At 44.7% G+C, this 22,346-nt stretch overlaps 1 protein-coding gene across 2 annotated transcripts; it reads left to right on the forward strand.

Annotated features, from left to right (window-relative positions):
• The first annotated feature begins 355 nt into the window (after nucleotides 1–355).
• Nucleotides 356–21,187, forward strand: LOC118402952 (heparan sulfate glucosamine 3-O-sulfotransferase 3B1-like). Of its 2 annotated transcripts, XM_052478063.1 has the most exons (3): nucleotides 356–1,183; nucleotides 10,478–10,817; nucleotides 19,879–21,187. In XM_052478063.1, exon 3 carries the CDS (start codon nucleotides 19,886–19,888, stop codon nucleotides 20,495–20,497), a length of 612 nt encoding a protein of 203 aa, XP_052334023.1. In that variant the 5' UTR covers nucleotides 356–1,183; nucleotides 10,478–10,817; nucleotides 19,879–19,885; the 3' UTR covers nucleotides 20,498–21,187. The 2 variants fall into 2 exon arrangements, with proteins under 2 accessions (XP_052334023.1, XP_035657239.1); XM_035801346.2 differs by lacking the exon at nucleotides 10,478–10,817.
• The last annotated feature ends 1,159 nt before the right edge of the window (nucleotides 21,188–22,346 follow it).

A 22,346-nucleotide genomic window follows, 5' to 3' on the forward strand; every position in this document is an offset into this window, starting at 1 on the left:
CAGTCCACACATACACATTGACCACAGTCAGCCCCAAACAGAGGGCTTTAAACAACACTTCACATAGACAAATCTAGAGATTTCTTAATGATCCTTTTTACATTTAAATGGCATAACACCATATTTCTAAACAAATGGTTATTTCTTGGAAGATACCTATATATTCTTGAATTAGCCTACATAGTAATTAAAAAAGCTATTCAATCACATTATAATTTGTGATTTATCTCAGTGTGCCAGTTATTCGTGTTATTTTCAGAATCATGGCTGAAAATGTAAAGGAGGGAATTTGACCAACAGGGCGTGGATTCACACCCAGAAGGAAAGGGGTGTGTCTGTAGTCTGGTGATGGGGGCCAGAAGGTTCGCGCGAGCCAAGGGAGAGGAGCAGAGAGCAAGAGGGGACAAACTACGTTTCTCTGAGCACTGTGCACTTTGGACAAGTTGACATTGACACAGTTAGGCCTACAAATATTTATTTAAACTAGAGTTATGTGTTATGAAGTGGATGATCAAACATATTCATGGATTTTTTAAAGTGCGTAATGGCACGACTTCATCAAGAACGATGTTTTTTTGGGTAACTTTATAAAGAAAGACCAGGCCTAATCTTTATTTTAAAACGCATTGAACTTATCTAATTTAAAAAGGCATGTTTTCTGCGTGTTACCCTCCTGCTCAGTATAGCGACTCATGGGATGTAGCAAATGGAGAGCTGTGTTCAACTTTGGACACCTGAAGGCGCAGTCCAAACTTTCCGTCTTCCTTACCATGATCATCATTTTCACTTACTTATTTTACTGTCTCTCTGGGTACTGCGAATCCTTACCAAGACCTGTATACGAACAACAGACTACTTTTATCAACAAAATATTAGGCCTAAATGATGAACTGAAGCAACAAAAGCTCGAACCGCACAAGAACAGTTCTCCCGGCTCGGAGAACTTTGACAGTGTTGACTCACTCATGCAGGGCAATGATAACGAACTGCGACCGGATAACAACATCTCTATAGCCAATAACTTCGGTAGTAAAACTTTTCCTCAGGCAATCATCATCGGAGTAAAGAAAGGAGGCACGCGCGCGCTTTTGGAGTTTCTGCGCATTCACCCAGATGTCAGAGCTGTGGGCGCCGAACCCCACTTCTTCGACAGGTTCTATGATAACGGATTGGAATGGTACAGGTAAGGGAGAGTAAGGGCTGTTTTGAATTTGAATTAAATCTATTTTTTCTTGTATGCTTTAATTTACAGTAGCAGTGAAAACATATTGAACATGGCCAAAAAATGGAAAGAGATATGATTTTCTATAATAAATAGCCTAATATTTCACTTGAATCAGTCAATGCCGATTACCTGATACCCATGTTATTGCACTGTGACATAGGTGCTTGGTAAATCACAAGTCATAATTTAGTTATAATTCACCCCAAAATATTCTATGAAACTGCCTGTCATCACAGCCACCAAAAGATAACAATATTCTGTGGATTTACTGTATATCAGGTGTATATTGTGGTGCCTTATTTTTGTAATTGATCAACTCTCCTGAACAGGCTCCTATCTTCCCCTGCTTACTTCAGTGTCACTTCATTAATATCCCCTAACGCCAAATAAATAAGGATCCTCTCTCAGAGCCCCTTGGTTCGACGGGGTATTCAGTCCCCTGCCAATAAAATGCTGTTTGTTGACTTGATGTTCTGCATTTCTAAGTGTTTGTCCCTGTGTGTGTCCCTGGGGAGCCCTCACATGTCACCCATATCACCTGGTTAGGAAGAAGGCAGGAGAGCACATAAGAATGTGACACAGAGCCAAGAAGAGGGAGAAATCAATACAGTCTGTTCATGAATATTGCAGACGTTGGGTACAAATGGAAACAGCATCAATGGAGGGATGAAAGTCTCCAAGCATACACCTATTATTGTTTTACTAAGGATTACGCAGAAAAATGCATTGGCAGTGTAACATACGTCTAATGCAAGTTACCTGACTGTACTGTTTTTCACTTTAATTACTATATATTGAACAAAAATATAAAACACAACATATAAATGTTGGTCCCATGTTTCATGTTCCATACGCACAAAAAAGCTTATTTCTCTCACATTTTGTGCACAACTTTGTTTACATCCCTGTTAGTGAGCATTTCTCCTTTGCCAAGAGAATCGATCCACCTGACAGGTGTGGTATATCAAGAAGCTGATTAAACAGCATAATCATTACACAGGTGCACCTTGTGCTGGGGACAATAAAGGCCACTATAAAATGTGCAGTTTTGTCACAACACAATGCCACAGATATTTCATGTTTTGAGAGAGTATGCAATTGTGATGTCCACCAGAGCTGCTGCCAGAGAATTGAATGTTAATTTCTCTGCCATAAGCCGCCTCCAACGTTGTTTTAGAGAATTTGGCAGTACCTCACAACCGCAGACCACGTGCAATCCTGCCAGACCAGGACATCCACATCCTACTTCTTCACAAGTGTGATCGTCTAAGACCAGCCACCCAGATAGTTGATGCAACTGTACGTTTGCACAACCAAAGAGTTTCTGCACAAACTATCAGAAGCCGTCTCAGGGAAGCTCATCTGCGAGCTCTTCGTCCTCACCTGGGTCTTGACCTGGTGAGAAGAAGCCGGAGACAAACGTTTTACGTTCCCCCAACCAATTGTGTTTTTTTGTTCATTTATTTGCGTTGTTTGTAACTCATTTTTTTACGTAGTTTGTACATAATGTTGCCGCTACCATCTCTTATGACTGAAAATAACTTCTGGACATCAGGACTGCGATTACTCACCACGGACTGGCAGAATCCTTTTTTCCTTTAACGAGTCTAATGAGCCTGACGCAATTGATATACTGCTTTCTCGGGAACAGGCCCAGATCCCCATGATTTGCTTGAAGAGGAGGCAGAGAAAAATGGGTCGGCAGGCCTTCTGAGAATTCATAGGCGATCGAATAAACTCCCACTTCCTTCCATTCTGCTAGCAAATGTGCAATCTTTGGACAATAAAATAGATGACCTATGAGGAAGATTAAACTACAGTACCAATGGGACATTCAAAACGGTAATATCTAATGCTTGACACTATCAACATACAGCTGGCTGGTTATACACTGCACCGGCAGGATAGAACAGTGGCGTCTGGTAAGACAAGGAGCTGCAGACTATGCATTTTTGTAAATAAAAGCTGGTGCACGATATCTAATGAAGTCTCAAGCTATTGCTTGACTGATGTAGAGTATCTCATGACAAGCTGTTGACTACACTATCTACCTAGAGAGTTTTCATCTGCATTTTTTGGAGCTGTTTACATACCACCACAGTCAGAGGCTGGCACTAAGACAACATTGAATGAGCTGTATCATAAGCAAACAAGAAAACGTTCACCCTGAGGCGGCACTCCTAGTAGCCGGGGACTTACACTGTCACGGCTGTTGAAAGGAGTGGACCAAGGTGCAGTGTGGTTAGCGTACATGTTCTTTAATTAAGAAAAGACGCAGAACAAAACAATACACACTACAAAACAAAACCGTGAAGCTTAAAGCTAAGTGCCATATAGGAAGTCAACTTCCCACAAAGACAGGTGGGAAAAAAGGCAGCCTAAGTATGGTTCCCAATCAGAGACAACGATAGACAGCTGTCCCTGATTGAGAACCATACCCGGCAAAACATAGAAATAGAAAATCATAGAAACACAAAACATAGAATGCCCACCCCAACTCACGCCCTGACCAAAACAAAATGGAGGCATAAAGGGATCTCTAAGGTCAGGGTGTGACAGGCTCTGGACTGGGCACCCTCGTTGCTGGAGGCTCCGGACTGAGCACCCTCGTTGCTGGAGGCTCCGGACTGGAGATCTTCATCGTTGGAGGCTCCAGACTGAAGAACGTCGCTGGAGGCTCCGGACTGGAGAACGTCGCTGGAGGCTCCGGACTGGAGAACGTTGCTGGAGGCTCCGGACTGGAGAACATCGCTGGAGGCTCCGGACTGGAGGACGTCGCTGGAGGATTCGTGCCATGGATCATCACTGGAGACTGCTTGCCATGGATCATCACTGGAGGCTTCGTGCCATGGATCATCCCTGGAGGGAGGAGACGTATGGGCAGTCTGGTACGTTGAGCTGCCACAGGGCTCACCAGGCTGGGGAGACATACGAGAGGATTAGTTCTGGGCGCAGGCACAGGACTCACCAGGCTGGAGAGACATACAGGAGGCCCTGTCCTTGGCAGAGGCACCGGATACACTGGGCCGTACGACTGTATTGGTGTGTTTGGACCAATCTAGTTTGTTGTTGATGTGGACACCAAGGAATTTGAAGCTCTCAACCTGCTCCACTACAGCCCTGTCGATGAGAATGGGGACGTGCTCGGTGCTCCTTTTCCTGTAGTCCACAATCATCTCCTTAGTCTTGGTTCCATTGAGGGATAGGTTGTTATTCTGGCACCACCCAGACAGGTCTCTGACCTCCTCCCTATAGGCTGTCTCATCGTTGTCGGTGATGATGGTGTTGGAGTCGTGCCTGGCCATGCAGTCGTGGGTGAACAGTGAGTACAGGAGGGGACTGAGCACGAACCCCTGGGGAGCTCCAGTGTTGAGGATCAGCGTGGCAGATGTGTTGCTACCTACCCTCACCACTTGGGGGCGGCCTATCAGGCGGCCTGTCAGAAGCGTTTCATATCGTGAGCTTCTGAGTGGCTATGACAGGCAATCCCCATACTATTGTAGAGTACCTAATTTTTCCTGCTGTCGCGAATATGCCTGGGACAATCCTGGGGGAAAAGGCCCAAAAAACTATACAGACAATGACTTCATCAAACATAACCGTTTCATGATGCATCAGTCACATGGCAGGAGATGTTTCGAAAGTGAATTATAGCCAGTGAATTATATGCATTACAGCTGGATGAGTCAACAGATTTGGCGGGCCTGGCACAGCTCATGGTATATGTCTGTTATGTTTATGGGGGGTCAATTAAGGAAGACATCCTCTTCTGCAAACCTCTGGAAACAAGGACAACATGAGAGGATATTTTTTAAGTACTGGACAGCTTTGTGACATCAAATGGACTTCGTGGTCAAGATGTGTTGGTATCTGTACTGATGGCGCAAAAGCCATGACAGGGAGACATAGTGGATTGGTAACACGCTTGCAAGCATTTGCTCCCGACACCACTTGGGTACACTGCAGCATCCACCGAGAGGCTCTTGCTGCCAAGGGAATGCCTGACAGCTTGAAAGACGTTTTGGACACTACAGTGAAAATGGTTAACTTTGTTAAAGCAAGACCCCTGAACTCATGTATTTTCTGCATTATGCAATGATATGGGCAGCGACCATGTAACGCTTTTACAACATAGAAGTGATCTGGTTATCAAGGGGCAAAGTATTGACACATTTTTTTTAAACTGAGAGACGAGCTTAAAGTTTTCTTAACTGACCATAATTTTCACTTGTCTGACTGCTTACATGATGACGAGTTTCTCACACGACTGGCCTATCTGGGTGATGTTTTTTCTCGCCTGAACGATCTGAATCTAGGTTTACAGGGACTCTCAGCAACTAAGAAGTTAGAGCTCTATTCTGTCTGCATTAACAAGGACAACACACAGGTCTTTCCATCATTGTCTGATTTTTTTTGTGTGTAAAGGAACTCAAGCTTACAGATAATGTCACATGTGATATAGCGAAGCACCTTAGTGAGCTAGGTGCGCAATTACGCGGGTACTTTCCTGAAATGGCGACACAAAAAACTGGATTCGTTATCACTTTCCTATCTGAACAAGAGAGTCTCATCGAAATTGCTAGAGGGGGTACACACCCGGAGGTTGATTGTTTGACGGGGTACTGAACTATGAAAAGTTTGGGAACCACTGCTCTAGATCGACGTGTACGACAGCGTGTTCAAGTTCCCGCCAATATCCAGCAACTTTGCACAGCCATTGAAGAGGAGTGGGACAACATTCCAGAGGCCACAGTCAACAGCCTGATTAACTCTACGCGAAGGAGATGTGTTGCGATGCATTGTTTTTGGATCCACGCCCCTACCTTTTTTAAATTAAGGTGTCTGTGACCAACAGATGCATATCTGTATTCCCAGTCATGTGAAGTCCATAGATTAGGGTTTAATGAATTTATTTCAATTGACTGATTTCCTTATATGAACTGTAACTCAGTAAAATCTTGGAAATTGTTGCATTTTGTGTTTATATTTTTATTCAGTGTAGTTTGTGAGGCCAGGCAGATGATTAGGTAGTAGCCTACATTGTGGCACTACAACAGTTACTGGCTACAGCTTTTGATGGTGTTGAGAGACCAGTGACCTTCCAACACATCTTTTAACACCGTCACAGTCCATGTAGTGCTTTGTTTCAGCTGCACAGCAGCTCTCTAGTCTCTCTGCTGTCCCACAAGTGTGGTTTTAGTCTTTCCTAATCTGACGACAGGCATTGTCAACACTGTGTGGATTGGCCTGCTGTAATGACAGGTCAGGCATTAGCTCAGACAGCTCAGGGAAACAGAGATGACATCACGTTTTGGAGTACCAGCTTGTCAGTGTAGGGTGAAGTTGCCCCAAGCCAAGGCTCTGATCTAAAGTCAGTATTGGGTATTTTCCACTAATGGTAAAGGTTAGGATTTGGGGAGGGAAAGCTGATCCTAGATCTGTGCCTAAGGGTGTGATGGTTTATTGGTTCTTATCTAAGTCGAAGTATGTAGTGCTGTGTTGGAGTAATGAGACCCAGATCAGTCAGTCTAATCCCTTACCAGCTCCGCCCTCTCACCTCCCTCCACTCTTCTCTCCTTTGTGTGAAAGGCCTTGTATCATAATTGATGGGGTCTTTGATTTTAACCAAGGTATTACACAAGGGATTGTGATGTCTTGTATAATAACTTGTGTAACTACACAGTAACTATACTAGTAACTGATAGGAAACAGAATCGGACCTTTCAAGGCAATTCAATCACTGTTTTATGTGTGCAGCTGACCAATAACATTCTGGTTACCAAATCAGTTATAGCGTAACTCTGTGGCATAAGGGCAATTTTATAAAGTGTTGCTATTCACATTGACATAGAATTAAGTAAAAACCCATTGGATATACATTCATATCTGGACTGGAACCACTCCAGGCACCATTTAAGACAGCAGCATAAAGCATTTAGACTGGACATTGAAAGTATCACTTAAACATTATGTAATTTGACAGAGCTCTTAATTTCAAAGTGTATTGTTACACTGCTTTGAGTTTGAAAAGGAACACTGTCCTCTGTCTTCAGTTAGTTACCAAATAAAACACATGGACATGTTAAAAAGAAGCATTTGGAAAATTGTTTTAGAAGAAATGCTTATATGTGGAAAAAACTTGGCCTCTCGATGCATTTGGAAATGGTTATGTGGCTTTGTGGGAGAAAACATGTTTAAAGGGTTTAGCTCTTTCTACTCTCTCTCTCTCTCTCTCTCTCTCTCTCTCTCTCTCTCTCTCTCTCTCTCTCTCTCTCTCTCTCTCTCTCTCTCTCTCTCTCTCTCTCTCTCTCTCTGTGTGTGTGTGTGTGTGTTTCCATTGCATTTGTGCAAGTAGCCTAAGCGTTTGAGATCCAACCCAGTCAAGTGTCACATCTCCCTCTCCCCATTCTACTCTGCGTTCCACCATTAAACCACACCTTTTCATGACACCATGAATATTCATTAGACATACTATAGATGTAGTTTCCAATATTGATCTGTTAAACTAGAGTTTCCTATTGATTCAGCTGTTGGTACCTTTACCAGGGCACTGCAGGGGAGGTTCCTTAACTGCCGAATATTCAATCTTGTTGACAAGGTGTCGTTGATCCTTCAACCACCGACATTTATACCCTATACATACTGTGAAGACTTTGAAACGTGTGGGGATTGGGGGGACAGGGTTCTTCAGAAGTATATTTTCTTGCATAATTCAGTGTAGCATTGGTCACAGTATGCAGACAGGAATGTCCAGCTCTTATTTCTTAACTGCCTTTAAAAAAAAATCAATCACAAGGGATTCTTCCACTGCCGAATTCCCAGGCACATTTTTAAGGTTTTGAAGTCGTGTTAGAGACAGAGAGAGAGAGTTCTTTGGCCCAACGAAAAGATTTTGGGAGGGCCTTTCATGGTCAAAGTGTCTCTGAAATAAATCAAATATATAGAATTGGACAGAACAAAGGAGACTTTGTTTCCCTGACAAGGTCCACTGGTCGGCTCGTCTGTGTCATTATTTCAGGCTATGGCAGTGTACGGCCAAAGAGAGATCTACAATACATGCATGGCATGCTTTCAAGACACCAAAGGAATGTCTTCAAGACGGATGTCAATATGCAAAAAGAAATGGGGGAAATATAACTGAATAATCAAACATGATAACTATATGAGTATTTAGTATTGGACGAATGAAAAAGTCCATTGGACTTCCTTTCCAACCCTCTTGGTGTGATAGAACAAGGGAGCCTATTCCAAATCAATGTCCTCAATAGCCAGATGCCTAACCTAATTAGGTCTATCTATATACATGATTAGCTAACTGATCATTTTCTCAGTGAATAGAACTACATGGCAATGTATTAGTTCAAAGGGACTTAGTTAAAACGGTGCTCCCTATACAGTTGACCAATTCGCACATACTGTATATTAATATTGTTGTGAAGATTTCTAAGCTCAGTGTGACAAAAATGTGTGTTTATTTTTTAACTAGCAGATGTAGGCTACTTGGATGCTCATTTACTATAATAATGTAAGACTAACCCAGGGATGTTTTCACTAGCCTACCTTCTTTCTCCTCATTATAAACAAATCCATTTAAACCAGATAGAGCAACAGAACTATGACAGTATTGATCCAGTAGCCTGGGTTCCTGTCAGCCTGCAGGTCTCTAACACGACTCCCAGGTTACAGTGACCGATTAGGGTTTATGTTTGGTGGAGTGTAAAAAATGATCCCCCACTCCGTCCCTCCCGACCTCATCCTCCCATGTCCCTGTCACAGCAAGATGGATGTCACAGCTATAACAACCTCACATAGCACTACACCTCTTTGGAATCATAATACACACCCAGTCAGCGCCGAAAACCAGAGGGAAATGTCTTCTGTTTTCTGTAAAGCTGTGATTATAAATTTGTGGACTAATGACATTTTAGTTATCAGAGACTGTAGTAGGCCTAGTCATTGTAGCGACTGTAGGATAGTGATAAAAGTGTGACAGTCAAAAAGGGCAGCTTTGTTTTTGCACCAACACCAGAGTTGCTCTGTTTAGTTACACAAGGGATGAATCCCTACACTTCAAACTGTCGAAACATATCTTAACCAGGGCCCAGTCCCAATCAGAGTCTGCTTATTTGCTCTAGTCTATCAACAAGGGCAGTTATTGGATTATAATTCATCCAGGAGCTGTCTGGCGCATAATTTTACCTAGGACCCTTTAGGTTGACCCTCTACCAACATCACCCAGCATACCATCTTCTGTTTTAGCCTGTCTGGAGAGGCTGGTAAATAATTGACAGCTCAGTGTGTATTGTTGTCTCAGGCGTGGCCTCTGCCTTCTGCCCTGTCTGACCATCTCTGTTTAATAACTTACTGACCAACTCACCGTCTGGCTGGGTGGGTGAGAGGGTAAGGAGGGCAGAAGGGTGAGGGTGAAGTGGAGAGAGCGTGAGAGTAGCGAGTAGAATCATAGGAACACACCTTTCTTTGTTATAAAAAGCAGATAAGGAAACATTTTATGGGTTGTCTTTAATAATGTAACACAAATTGGTTTCCTGGACAATAGTTATGTTTAATTGTGAGGAAATGTGACTGATTAAAATGAGAACTCTGTCTGAAGGAGAACTCTGTCCTTTTCAGTTCGGAATGTGAACATTATATAGGAAGTTCAAGAAAAGAAATCTGAAAACCAAATAAATGCTTTCTCATATGCCGACATCGCTCTCTCTCCCTCTCTCTCTCTGTCTCTCTCTCTCTGTTGTGCTGTGTGTTTTAGAGACTCTCTCTCTCTCTCTGTTGTGCTGTGTGTTTTAGAGTCTCTCTCTCTCTCTGTTGTGCTGTGTGTTTTAGAGACTCCCTCTCTCTCTCGGTTGTGCTGTGTATTTTAGAGACTCTCTTTCTCTTACACACAAAAACACACACACAATTTACTGGGTCAGGATTGGCCCCTTAATGACAAACACTATCTTTCCCAGCAGCTGCAGGCCCTGTGTTCTGCCAACTGTAATCCCATTCCTCAGTTAAAACAAGTCAAGGATGGGCTACAACCACAAGGAGTGGGACATTTAACAATTTAGGAAGTGGCATTCACTGCAGTCCAGTATTGAGTCTTCTCATTGGTCTAGAGTTGGGTAGACACCAGATGGCCAATGGTTGGAGTCCATTAGAGAGTTCTGAGGTGTACTTGTAATTTCAATTAATTTGGAAAAGGTAGGTAATTCGTGGAAAAATGTGGTCGTTTTATTTTTCCCTCACCAATAGTGTAACGGTAGCAGACGCTGGAGAAAGAGTAATGCAGCATCACCCAGGACCACCCAGGACAATGGATTGGATCCCAGCAGGCGACCCAAAACAGCGACGCCGCAGAAGGGGCAGACGGAGCAGTCTTCTGGACATCGCCCACCGCTCCCGAGTATACTACTAGCCAATGTCCAGTCTCTTGACAACGAAATCCGAGCAAGGGTTGCCTTCCAGAGAGACATCAGAGATCGCACCATTCTCTGCTTCACGGAAAAATGGCTCACTCAGGATACGTTATCAGAGTCGGTACAGCCACCTGGTTTCTTCACGCATCGCGCCGACAGAAACATACATCTCTCTGGTAAGAATTGCGGGTGTGTATGCCTTATGATTAACGAGTCGTGGTGTGATCATAACAACATACAGGAACTCAAGTCCTTTTGTTCACCTGACCTAGAATTCCTTACAATCAAATGCCGACTGCATTATCTACCAAGAGAATTCTCTTTGATTATTATCACAGTCGTGTATATCCCCACCAAGCAGACACCTCGACGGCCCTGAAATAACTTCATTGGACTCAATGTAAACTAGAAACCACATATCCCAAGGCTGCATTTATTGTAACTGGGGATTTTAACAAGGCTAATCTGAAAACAGGGCTCCCTCATTTTTATCAGCATATCGAATGTGCGACCCGGGCTGGCAACATCCTGGATCATTGTTACTCTAACTTCATCGACGCATACAAAGCCCTCTCTCGCCCTCCTTTCTGCAAATATGACCACGACTCCATTTTGTTAGACAGAAACTAAAACAGGAAACGCCCGTGCTCAGGTCTGTTCAACTCTGGTCCGACCAATCTGATTCCACGCTTCAAGATTGCTTCGATCACGTGGACTGGGATATGTTCCGGATAGCGTCAAACAACAACATTGATGTATACGCTGATTCGGTGAGCGAGTTTATTAGCAAGTGCATCAGTGATGTTGTACCCACGGGGACTGTTAACACCTTCCCCAACCAGAAACCGTGGGTTGATGGCAGCATTCACACAAAACTGAAAGCGCGAACCACTGCTTTTAATCAGGGCAAGGTGACCGGAAACATGACCGAATACAAACAGTGTAGCTATTCCCTCCGCAAGGCAATCAAACAAGCTAAGCGTCAGTATAGAGACAAAGTAGAGTCGTAATTCGACGGCTCAGACACGAGAGGTATGTGGCAGGGTCTACAGTCAATCACGGACTACAAAAAGAAAACCAGCCCTGTCGCGGTCCCCAATGTCTTTCTCCCTGTCACGTTCTTTCAAAATCGAACCCAGAAGCAGACCAGGACAAGGAGAGTAGGAAGAAGGTGAGTATTTATTTACAAGTGAATGTGAATGGGTAGATATATCCAGGTGGCGTAGCGGGCAGCGGTGGTGAGTTGATGGGAGTAAATAGGTGGATCCAATGGGGTAGCGGAATCCTCCGACGACCAGGCAGGAATGGGGTAAATGATCCGGGTGAGTAACTGAAGACAGAACAAACTGAGGTAAGTTTAAGGCAAGCAATACGTAAAAAACGACAAAACAAATTCTATCCAACTTGAGGCTGATACTATGGCACAACATACTGTTCATGGCTAACGATCCGGCAGGGAATGGATGTCAGGTCAGAGCTTTTGAAGGGGAGAGGTGATGATCAGGACAGGTGTGCAGATTACTGATGGGATACAGGTGCGGGTGAACATCGATCCCCCAACAAGCTAATTCGCCCGACAACCAGACCGGGTGCGTTCCAGGACACCGGAAACACACTCCAGGACAGAAACACAGGCAAACACAGACTCAGGAAGCGGGATTTGTGACACTCCCAGACAAACTAAACAGCTTCTTTGCTCGCTTTGAGGAATATACAGTGCCACCGACACGGCCTGCTACCAAAACCTGCGGGCTCTCCTTCACCGAAACATTTGAACTTGTTAACTCTCGCAGGGCTGCTGGCCCAGACGGCACCCCTAGCCGCGTCCTCAGAGCACGAGACCAGCTGGCTGGTGTGTTTATGGACATATTCAATCAATCCCTATCCCAGTCTGCTGTTCCCACATGCTTCAAGAGGGCCACTATTGTTCCTGTTCCCAAGAAAGCTAAGGTAACTGAGCTAAACTACTATCGCCCCGTAGCACTCAATTCCGCCATCATGAAGTGCTTTGAGAGACTAGTCAAAGAACATATCACCTCCACCCTACCTGACACCCTAGACCCACTCCAATTTGCTTACCGCCCCAATAGGTCCACAGACGACGCAATCGCAATCACACTGCACATTGCCCTAACCCATTTGGACAAGAGGAATACCTGTGTAAGAACGTTGTTCATCGACTACAGCTCAGCATTTAACACCATAGTACCCTCAATACTCGTCATTAAGCTTGAGACCCTGGTTCTCAACCCCACCCTGTGCAACTGGGTCCTGGACTTTCTGACGGAATGCCCCCAGGTGGTGAGGGTAGGTAACAACCACTCCACTTCGTTGACCCTCAACACTGGGGCCCCACAAGGGTGTGTTCTCAGCCCTTCCCTGTACTCCCTGTTCACCCATGACTGCGTGGCTATGCACGCCTCCAACTCAATCATCAAGTTTACAGATGACACTACAGCTGTAGGCTTGATTATCAACATTGACAAGACGGCCTACAGGGAGGAGGTGAGGGCCCTCGGAGTGTGGTGTCAGGAAAATAACCTCACACTCAAAGTCAACAAAACAAAAGAGATGATCATGGACTTCAGGAAACAGCAGAGGGAGCACCCCCTATCCACATCGACGGGACAGTAGTGAAGAAGGTGGAAAGTTAAGTTCCTTGGCGTACACATCACTGACAAACTGAAATGGTCCACCCACACAGACAGTGTGGTGAAGAAGGCACAACAGCAACAGTGTCTCTTCAACCTCAGGAGGCTGAAGAAATTTGGCTTGTCACCAAAAACACTCAAACTTTTACAGATGCACAATCGAGAGCATCCTGTTGGGCTGTATCACCGCCTGGTACGGCAACTGCCCCGCCCACAACCGTAAGGCTCTCCAGAGGGTATTGAGAGACTGAAAAACAGCTTCTATCTCAAGGTCATCAGACTGTTAAACAGCCATCACCAACATTGATGGGCTGCTGCCAACATACTGACTCAAATCTCTAGCCACTTAAGAATTAAAAATTGGATGTAGTAAATGTACAGTATCACTAGTCACTTTAAACAATGCCACATTTACATGTAAATGTAAATGTATATAATGTTTACATACCCATTACTCATCTCATATGTATAAACTGTACTTTATACCACCTACTGCATCTTGCCTATGCCGTTCGGCCATCACTCATCCATGTATTTATATGTACATATTCTATTCATTCCTTTCCTTTACTTGTTAGATATTACTTCTGTGCTACACTCACATTAACATAACCATGTGTATGTGTAAAATGTTATTTGATTTGATGTATAGTATTAGTGATAATGTTTAACTTTGGTTCAAAAGGGCTTTTCTTGCACAGCAAAACACACTTCAACCTTCAGAGAATCATTAGAAGCCCTGCATTTGTTACTGTTTTAAAGGTGGAGGTTATCTTAAAAACAAGTTCTAAAGAATGACACAGTGCAGCATTTCACACTGCTAAGTAAGTTAACCACATTATTACAGCAACTTAACATCTCCAGTTATCTCCATCTCTCTCTTCCTCTTCCTCTTGTCTGTTCATCTGTTCCATGCCCATGGTCACCCACTGATAAAGTTGCACAGCTAACAGCTAACCCATAAAATGTTATTTGATTTGATGCTCTCTCACCCTATTATCTCTCCAATTCTCTCTCTCTTTTTAATTCTGGAGTTGGAATGTCAGGCTTTATCCTGCAGTAGACAGTCTGAGGCTTGAGCTGTTTCCCCCTTTCTCTCTCTCTCTCTCTGTCTGTCTGTCTGTCTGTCTGTCTGTCTGTCTGTCTGTCTGTCTGTCTGTCTGTCTGTCTGTCTGTCTGTCTGTCTGTCTGTCTGTCTGTCTGTCTGTCTGTCTGTCTGTCTGTCTGTCTCTGTCTGTCTGTCTGTCTCTCTGTCTGTCTCTCTGTTTCTCTCTGTCTCTCTCTCTCTGTCTCTCTCTCTGTCTGTCTCTCTCTCTCTCTGTCTCTCTCTCTTTCTGTCTCTCTACACTGTCATCTCTCTCTCTCTTTCTGTCTCTCTCTACACTGTCATTATCTCTCCCGAGGAAACTGTGAGACCGCTTCCCACTGACTCTTCTCAAAGTTGCCTGCTGTCATAACAGTCATCTCCAACATCTGAGACCTACCTCACTGGAGCATAGAACTCTCACCACTCTCTGGCTGCTGTATGAAATCAGCGTGGGAGTGTAGTCCGACACGTGTGGATTGACTCTACTATGCCATGCTACGCACACACACACACACACACACACACACACACACACACACACACACACACACACACACACACACACACACACACACACACACACACACACACACACACACACACACACACACACACACACATTTTATTGGTCTCTTTGTTGTTTCCTGCTGACTTTCACTTCTAATTACTCTTCACTAACTCCTGAGGCCTCCATTTTCTTCTCCCAGGAATGACAAGCCTCTCTCTCTGCAGAGTAGCAGAGTACTGAGTCTAACACAGGGGACAAAGAGTCAAAGGCATGTCTCAGCTCTCAGAGGCAACATGCCCTGTGTTTAAGCCTCCAGATGACATTTAACTTGTAGTGACAGAAATGTAGTCCCCCAGTGATGGGTATTGGTTGACAAAATGTCTTCTCAACATTCCTGCACACTGTGTGTACTCATAATGTAACTTGCAATGTCCTATGGAAGTATCCCTGATAAAATAGGTAGAGAGAGGGAGAGAGAGATGCTGAGCTGAAGACATCTTGCGTTATAAACATCCCCCGTGGGCCCGATGGTCTCACCCACTGAATCATAAGTGTCTGCCTCTGAATTTCAGGGTGGAAAGGACAAAGTCCTCTCCCAGAGGGGTCTAGCGGGGGTCACAGAGTAAAGTTACACAGAGTCAAGATAGATCACAGCATACAGGGTCTGAGTCCGGGGACCAACAGGGAAAACCCTTCCAACCCAGCAACAAATCTTTATATCCTCTACTGCATTTCACACACGCGCTCATGCTGGTACAAACATTTGCATGCGTGAGCATTCACACAGACACACACACAGAGAACCTCAGCCTGTCCTGCTGGTAACAGTGCAGAGTGTTAGCTGCTCCTGCATAAGGGCATAAGGGTGTGTCCGTGCATGCCCATATGTTTGTGTTTGTGTGTGTCCGTTGGGTGGGTGGGTGTGTCAAGGTGTGTTCTTCTGAGAGTGTGGCCAACTTTTAAATCAAAGCTCCTGTCCTATGTTTACAAACATGGGTTCTTACTGTATGACACACAGGGGAGAGGAAAGCTAACACTGGGAAGGCAAATAAGAGTTAAAAGCCCAGGTTGGAGCACTTTGTGTGTGTGTGTGTGTGTGTGTGTGTGTGTGTGTGTGTGTGTGTGTGTGTGTGTGTGTGTGTGTGTGTGTGTGTGTGTGTGTGTGTGTGTGTGTGTGTGTGTGTGTGTGTGTGTGTGTGTGTGTGTGTGTGTGCGTGCGTGCAGCCATCCACACGTACTTTGTGCTCCCTCAGATGTTGGAGATGCATGACGCCCCTACACACACACGCATGCTAATGCCCAGATGCTGCGTTTTACGAGCGAGCTCAACTACTTAGTACAAAAACGATCAAGTCAATATTTGTCAACATTAAAGTTTCCGCAATTAGTGTGTAGCTTGTCTTTTCCCCTTGTTTTTGAGATGACATTGACACACACTGAGGTTGGTGTACTTAGTTCAGTCTCTACAATACGGTCATAAACAGTAGCCTATCAACCTGAGGTATTTTACAACAGGGCCTAATAGAGCTGAGGGCCACCCAGACGGTGAGTACAGCAGGTCTATAGAGATAAACACACATCTGTGGACCCTCTGACCTGCATTCTTGCTCCAGATGCTAACAGTGCTACCGCTAGGCTAAGGTGTGATTAAAACAAACAGCAGATCACTTAGCTAGCCTCCGCTAACCTGGCTGCCGCTGGAAACCATACAGAGAGCAACAACATTTGACAAAGAACCACAACAGCAGTTGAATAGGTATTCACTCTAGTATATGGGTCTCACTTTAATACTGTGAGATAAGGCTGGCTAGGTTAATGTGTCTCTCCCTCCCTCCCACTTGGGTTTGTGTTGTAGCCAGAGAGTTCCGTGATTACAGGACAGTGTTTTGGGGGTTCCCGGGTGGCGCGGTGGTCTAAGACACTGCATCTCAGCGCTAGAGGGGTCACTACAGACCCTGGTTCGATTCCAAGCTGTATCACAACCGGCTGTGTTTGGGAGTCCCATAGGGCGGCACACAATTGGCCCAGCGTTTGGCCCGGGGTAGGCCATCATTGTAAATAAGAATTTGTTCTTAACTGACTTACCTAGTTAAATAAAGGTTAAATAAATAAAACATTTAAATAAAGAATTTAAACATGATGGCAATGGAAGCCGGGACAGTCCAGCATGGATGCCATTAGCCTGTTTGGTCAGAATTAAACATTCAGTTTCTGTTGAGTACACACTACACAAACAGACTGTCACCTCCGTATGTCAGGCCAAAATAATTATTGTAAAACATTACATTTTTTACAAATAGAGAGAGCAAAATAAGTATCAAATTAAATAAGTATAATTATTTAGTTGTAATGCGTTGTAGTGGTAGTTGTAAAGAAAAGGGTCTCCTTTATATCTTGAAATGAACAGAGTTATGAAGTGATAGAATTATAGCACAATGCTGTCCTATGTAACTGATCAGCCACCGTGGGAGTTGTTCAGAACAGAGGAAGACAGGAGAGAATGTGTAGAGATATGTCCCTCTAAAGCTGAATCCCAGCGGAGTTGTTGCTCTTGAAAGGAGGTTTTCTGTGTTACTATTTGACCTCTTACATTGTAATATTAATATCAACATGCTATAGGCCTAGTTGGGGTGAGCCAATGAAACATTATCTACATGATTTCCTTTTTCTCTTACTTAACCTTTATTGAACCAGGAGATCCAATTGAGGTAGATCCTCTCTAAAAACCTAACAGATTCCGTTACTGTGGTATGAGTGTTGTCTGTATACCTGATCCTCATATCCACCCTTACCCAGGCTGTAGTAAAAAAAAGAGGCGGTCTGTTGTAAAAACATAAGCCATGTTTTCAGGATTAGCTTCATGGCACATTCGTGGTGGGGATGTCAGATTTGGATCAGAGAGGAGTATGTTCCCCACACAGCTCAGGCCAGAGCCCTGCATTTAGAGACCAGAGACCAACCACGTTGATGACAGCTTTTGGAATACGTCTCAAATGGCACCCTATTCCTTATAGAGTGCACAAATTCAGTTCAGAGCCCTAGTGCACCGTACTATAGTGAATAGGATGCCATTTGAGACCCAACCTCAGTCTCTACCACATGGCTATGCTACGGGGGGAACCATCCGTGGAAATTAAATGAGGGATTTTCTGAGGAGTTGGAACGTTCCTTCATGCTTGGATTTCTAAAACATAAACCCGCCGTGAGATTTGAATCCCCTCATTTGAAATTAAATGAAGGTGGTCCTTTTCTGAGGAGAGTTGGAAGGATTCCTGTTTTGTGTCCTTAGGATTCTAAAATGGAACTTCTGGGATTCCACTTTAAATAGTGTTCCAACATTAGGTTCCAGCTGCTAAAGGACATGTTTTTAAAGGTTAAATAATGGTTAAATAAAATTAAAATAAAACAATTTGGAGACTATTAACTGTCTTTCATCTCTTTAGCTCATCATCAGATTCTTTACTGCTAATCTGGGTGCAGGTCTATTTCTCATTTGTTGGCTAAAGTAGAGTTAGACTGGTGCTGGTCTGTTGGGGAGTTTATTGCAGTGTCCGTGGTATACGATAGGCAGTGCATGGTATGGTATACAGTGCATTCGGAAAGTATTCAGACCCCTTGACTTTTTCCACATTTTGTTACATTACAGCTTTATTCATAAATGGATTATATAGTTGTTTCCCCCTCATCAATCTACACACAATACCCCACAATGGCAAATCAAAATCAAGTTTTTATACATTTTTGCAAATGTATTAAAAATACAAAATATTCAGACCCTTTACTCAGTACTTTGTTGATTACAGCCTAGAGTCTTCTTGGCTACAAGCTTAACACACTTGTATTTGGCGAGTTTCTCCCATTCTTCTCAAACTCTGTCAGGTTGGATGGGGAGCCTCGCTGCACAGTTATTTTCAAGACTCCCCATAGATGTTCGATCGGGTTCAAGTCCAGGCTCTGACTGGGCCACTCAAGGACATTCAGAGTCTTTTCCTGAAGCCACTGCTGCATTGTCTTGGCTGTGTGCTTAGGGTCATTGTTCTGTTGGAAGGTGAACCTTCGCCCCAGTCTGAGGTCCTGAGCGCTCTAGAGCAGGTTTTCATCAAGGATCTCTCTGTACTTTGCGCCGTTCATCTTTCCCTCAATGATGACTTTCCAAATCATGTCCAATCATTTTAATTTACCACAGGTGGACTCCAGTCAAGTTGTAGACACCTCTCAAGGATGATCAATGGAAACAGGATTCACCGGAGCTCAATTTCGAGTCTCATAACAAAGGGTCTGAATACTTCTGTAAATCATTCTAAAAACCTGTTTTCGCTTTGTCATTATGGGGTATTGTGTGTAGATTGATGAGGGATTTGTTTTTAAACATAACGTAACAAAATGTTGAAAAAGTCAAGGGGTGTGAATACTTTCCGAATGCACTGTTATTTGTCCAGGCAGCCTGGGCTCAGCCCAGCTCTCAGCCTACCTCTCAGCCTACCTCTCAGCCTACCTCTCAGCCTAGCTCTCAGCCCAGCTCTCAGCCCAGCTCTCAGAGATGCTCTGACAGGCTTGTGAAGGAGGAGGATGTCCTGTGGAAATGACTTTTCACTGGTTATTATGGTTTTGTGGTTTCCCTTAAGCACCCACTCATTGACTTCCTCTCCATCTGACATGCATTTCAGCGAGGCCAGCGTCTAATGTAGATGTTTATATTGATGTAATCACAGACCTAACCAACTAATTACAAAGCTAAATCAGAAGCCCTCGAGGCTGGGGAGCATCAAAGGGGACTGTTGGAACACTCCAATGACGCATGGAATATCCATATTCCATAAAATGTTGTAATATTAAACATGTGGAAACAGATCTGGTCGTGTTTATGACACACAAACCAGGTTCCAAAGGTCTTAAAGTTTGTTGCATTCCCAGAAGCTGTTAGCATGTTAGTTTACCAAATGTTTGGGAACCACTAATCAAATCTTTCCTCTTCTCTCCTCTCCTCTCAGAAACTTGATGCCTCGGACGTTGGAAAGCCAGATCACCATGGAGAAGACACCAAGCTACTTCGTCACCAAGGAGGCTCCTCGGCGTCTCTTCGCCCTGAGTCGTCATACCAAGCTGATCGTGGTGGTCCGAGACCCCGTGACCCGGGCCGTGTCCGACTACACCCAGACGCTGTCCAAACAACCCGGCCTTCCGTCTTTCCAGAGCCTGACCTTCCGGAACTCCACCACGGGCCTCATCGACACCTCCTGGAGCGCCGTGCGCATCGGGATCTACGCCAAGCACCTGGAGAACTGGCTGCGCTACTTCCCCCTCTCGAAGTTCCTCTTCGTCAGCGGGGAGCGGCTGGTGACGGACCCGGCCGGGGAGATGGGCAGGGTGCAGGACTTCCTGGGGCTGAAGAGGTTGGTCACGGACAAACACTTCTACTTCAACCAGACCAAGGGTTTCCCCTGCCTGAAGAAGCCTGAGGGGAGCAGCAGGCCACGCTGTCTGGGGAAGTCTAAGGGAAGGCCTCATCCACAGATCTCTCCAGAGGTGCTGCTCAGGCTCAGGGAGTTCTATAGGCCATTCAACATGAAGTTTTACCAAATGACAGGCCATGACTTTGGCTGGGACTGATGGAAATGGGATGGGATAGAGCATAGACATGTGTCTCCAGAGGATCTACAGGCCTTGTAATGGCCACTTAACCTGAGGTTTTGCCAAATGACAGGTCCTCGTGACTTCGGCTGGGACTTGTGGAAACAGACAGACTAGTATATTTTGGTTTTTAAAGAGAGGGTTTAAATCTCCTTGTATAAACAGATGTGATTTTTCCTAGTATGATTGTTGTGTCGCTGCAATGTAATAAAAAATAAATATTCTGACAAAACTGCTCCATGAGCCAAATATTCATCCCAAATATGCTAATACTATTTCAATAAACTAGACTACAATAAGCCAAGTGCATTTCTAAAATAATTGTATTAATGACAGATCATTTTTACTGTTATCCCATTCTGATGTTTGAAAATGCAATCGCAAAGATGTTTAGGTGACATTATGTTTAACAATGCAGAAGACTATTACTGGTATAAATGCTGGACTATGTACTTTTTTTGTTAACAAAATATATTACTGATTTACTCTGTGTGCTGTAAAATTGCTATTATTTATGTTGCAAGTGTTATGCTATTGAGAATTGTGGTATATGCTATATCTGTATCCCTTATCTTTCTTCATTGTTTGTTTCATACCAAACTCATAAACAGTACCCCTCTTTGACTGTACACTTCTGGAAGCATAATTTATTAAAATGACAATGTTTGAGATGTTTTATCTACTACTTTTGTATTTAAAGACGCTGATATTACTAAAGCCTTTATTCTAAAATGGACATCCTTTTATCATCATATAAATCAACATTTCAGTATGAAATGCCTTTCGATGAAATATCCACACCATATGATACACTGTTCAGTCACACCAGACCACAGAGAGGGAAGGCAGATAGGGTGGTGTGTGTAGGTGGTGGTCATAGGGCCCTGTAGGTGGTGGTCATACGGGCCTGTAGGTGGTGGTCATACGGGCCTGTAGGTGGTGGTCATACGGCCCTGTAGGAGGTGGTCATATGGCCCTGTAGGAGGTGGTCATACGGCCCTGTAGGTGGTGGTCATACGGCCCTGTAGGAGGTGGTCATATGGCCCTGTAGGAGGTGGTCATACGGCCCTGTAGGTGGTGGTCATATGGCCCTGTAGGAGGTGGTCATACGGCCCTGTAGGTGGTGGTCATACGGCCCTGTAGGTGGTGGTCATAGGGCCCTGTAGGTGGTGGTCATACGGCCCTGTAGGAGGTGGTCATACGGCCCTGTAGGTGGTGGTCATACGGCCCTGTAGGAGGTGGTCATACGGCCCTGTAGGAGGTGGTCATACGGCCCTGTAGGAGGTGGTCATAGGGCCCTGTAGGAGGTGGTCATATGGCCCTGTAGGTGGTGGTCATACGGCCCTGTAGGAGGTGGTCATAGGGCCCTGTAGGAGGTGGTCATATGGCCCTGTAGGTGGTGGTCATAGGGCCCTGTAGGAGGTGGTCATACGGCCCTGTAGGAGGTGGTCATATGGCCCTGTAGGTGGTGGTCATACGGCCCTGTAGGTGGTGGTCATATGGCCCTGTAGGAGGTGGTCATACGGCCCTGTAGGAGGTGGTCATACGGCCCTGTAGGTGGTGGTCATACGGCCCTGTAGGAGGTGGTCATAGGGCCCTGTAGGTGGTGGTCATAGGGCCCTGTAGGTGGTGGTCATAGGGCCCTGTAGGTGGTGGTCATAGGGCCCTGTAGGTGGTGGTCATACGGCCCTGTAGGTGGTGGTCATACGGCCCTGTAGGTGGTGGTCATACGGCCCTGTAGGTGGTGGTCATACGGCCCTGTAGGAGGTGGTCATAGGGCCCTGTAGGTGGTGGTCATACGGCCCTGTAGGTGGTGGTCATAGGGCCC

This window comes from Oncorhynchus keta, chromosome 24 (assembly GCF_023373465.1).
Source record: "Oncorhynchus keta strain PuntledgeMale-10-30-2019 chromosome 24, Oket_V2, whole genome shotgun sequence".
In the NCBI taxonomy this organism is placed as follows: Eukaryota; Metazoa; Chordata; class Actinopteri; order Salmoniformes; family Salmonidae; genus Oncorhynchus; species Oncorhynchus keta.

Coding starts and splice junctions, on each gene's coding strand:
- LOC118402952 (XM_035801346.2), top strand. CDS start 693: ATGGGATGTAGCAAATGGAGAGCTGTGTTCAACTTTGGACACCTGAAG. Junction 1,184..19,878: donor AACGGATTGGAATGGTACAG/GTAAGGGAGAGT, acceptor CTCTCCTCTCAG/AAACTTGATGCCTCGGACGT.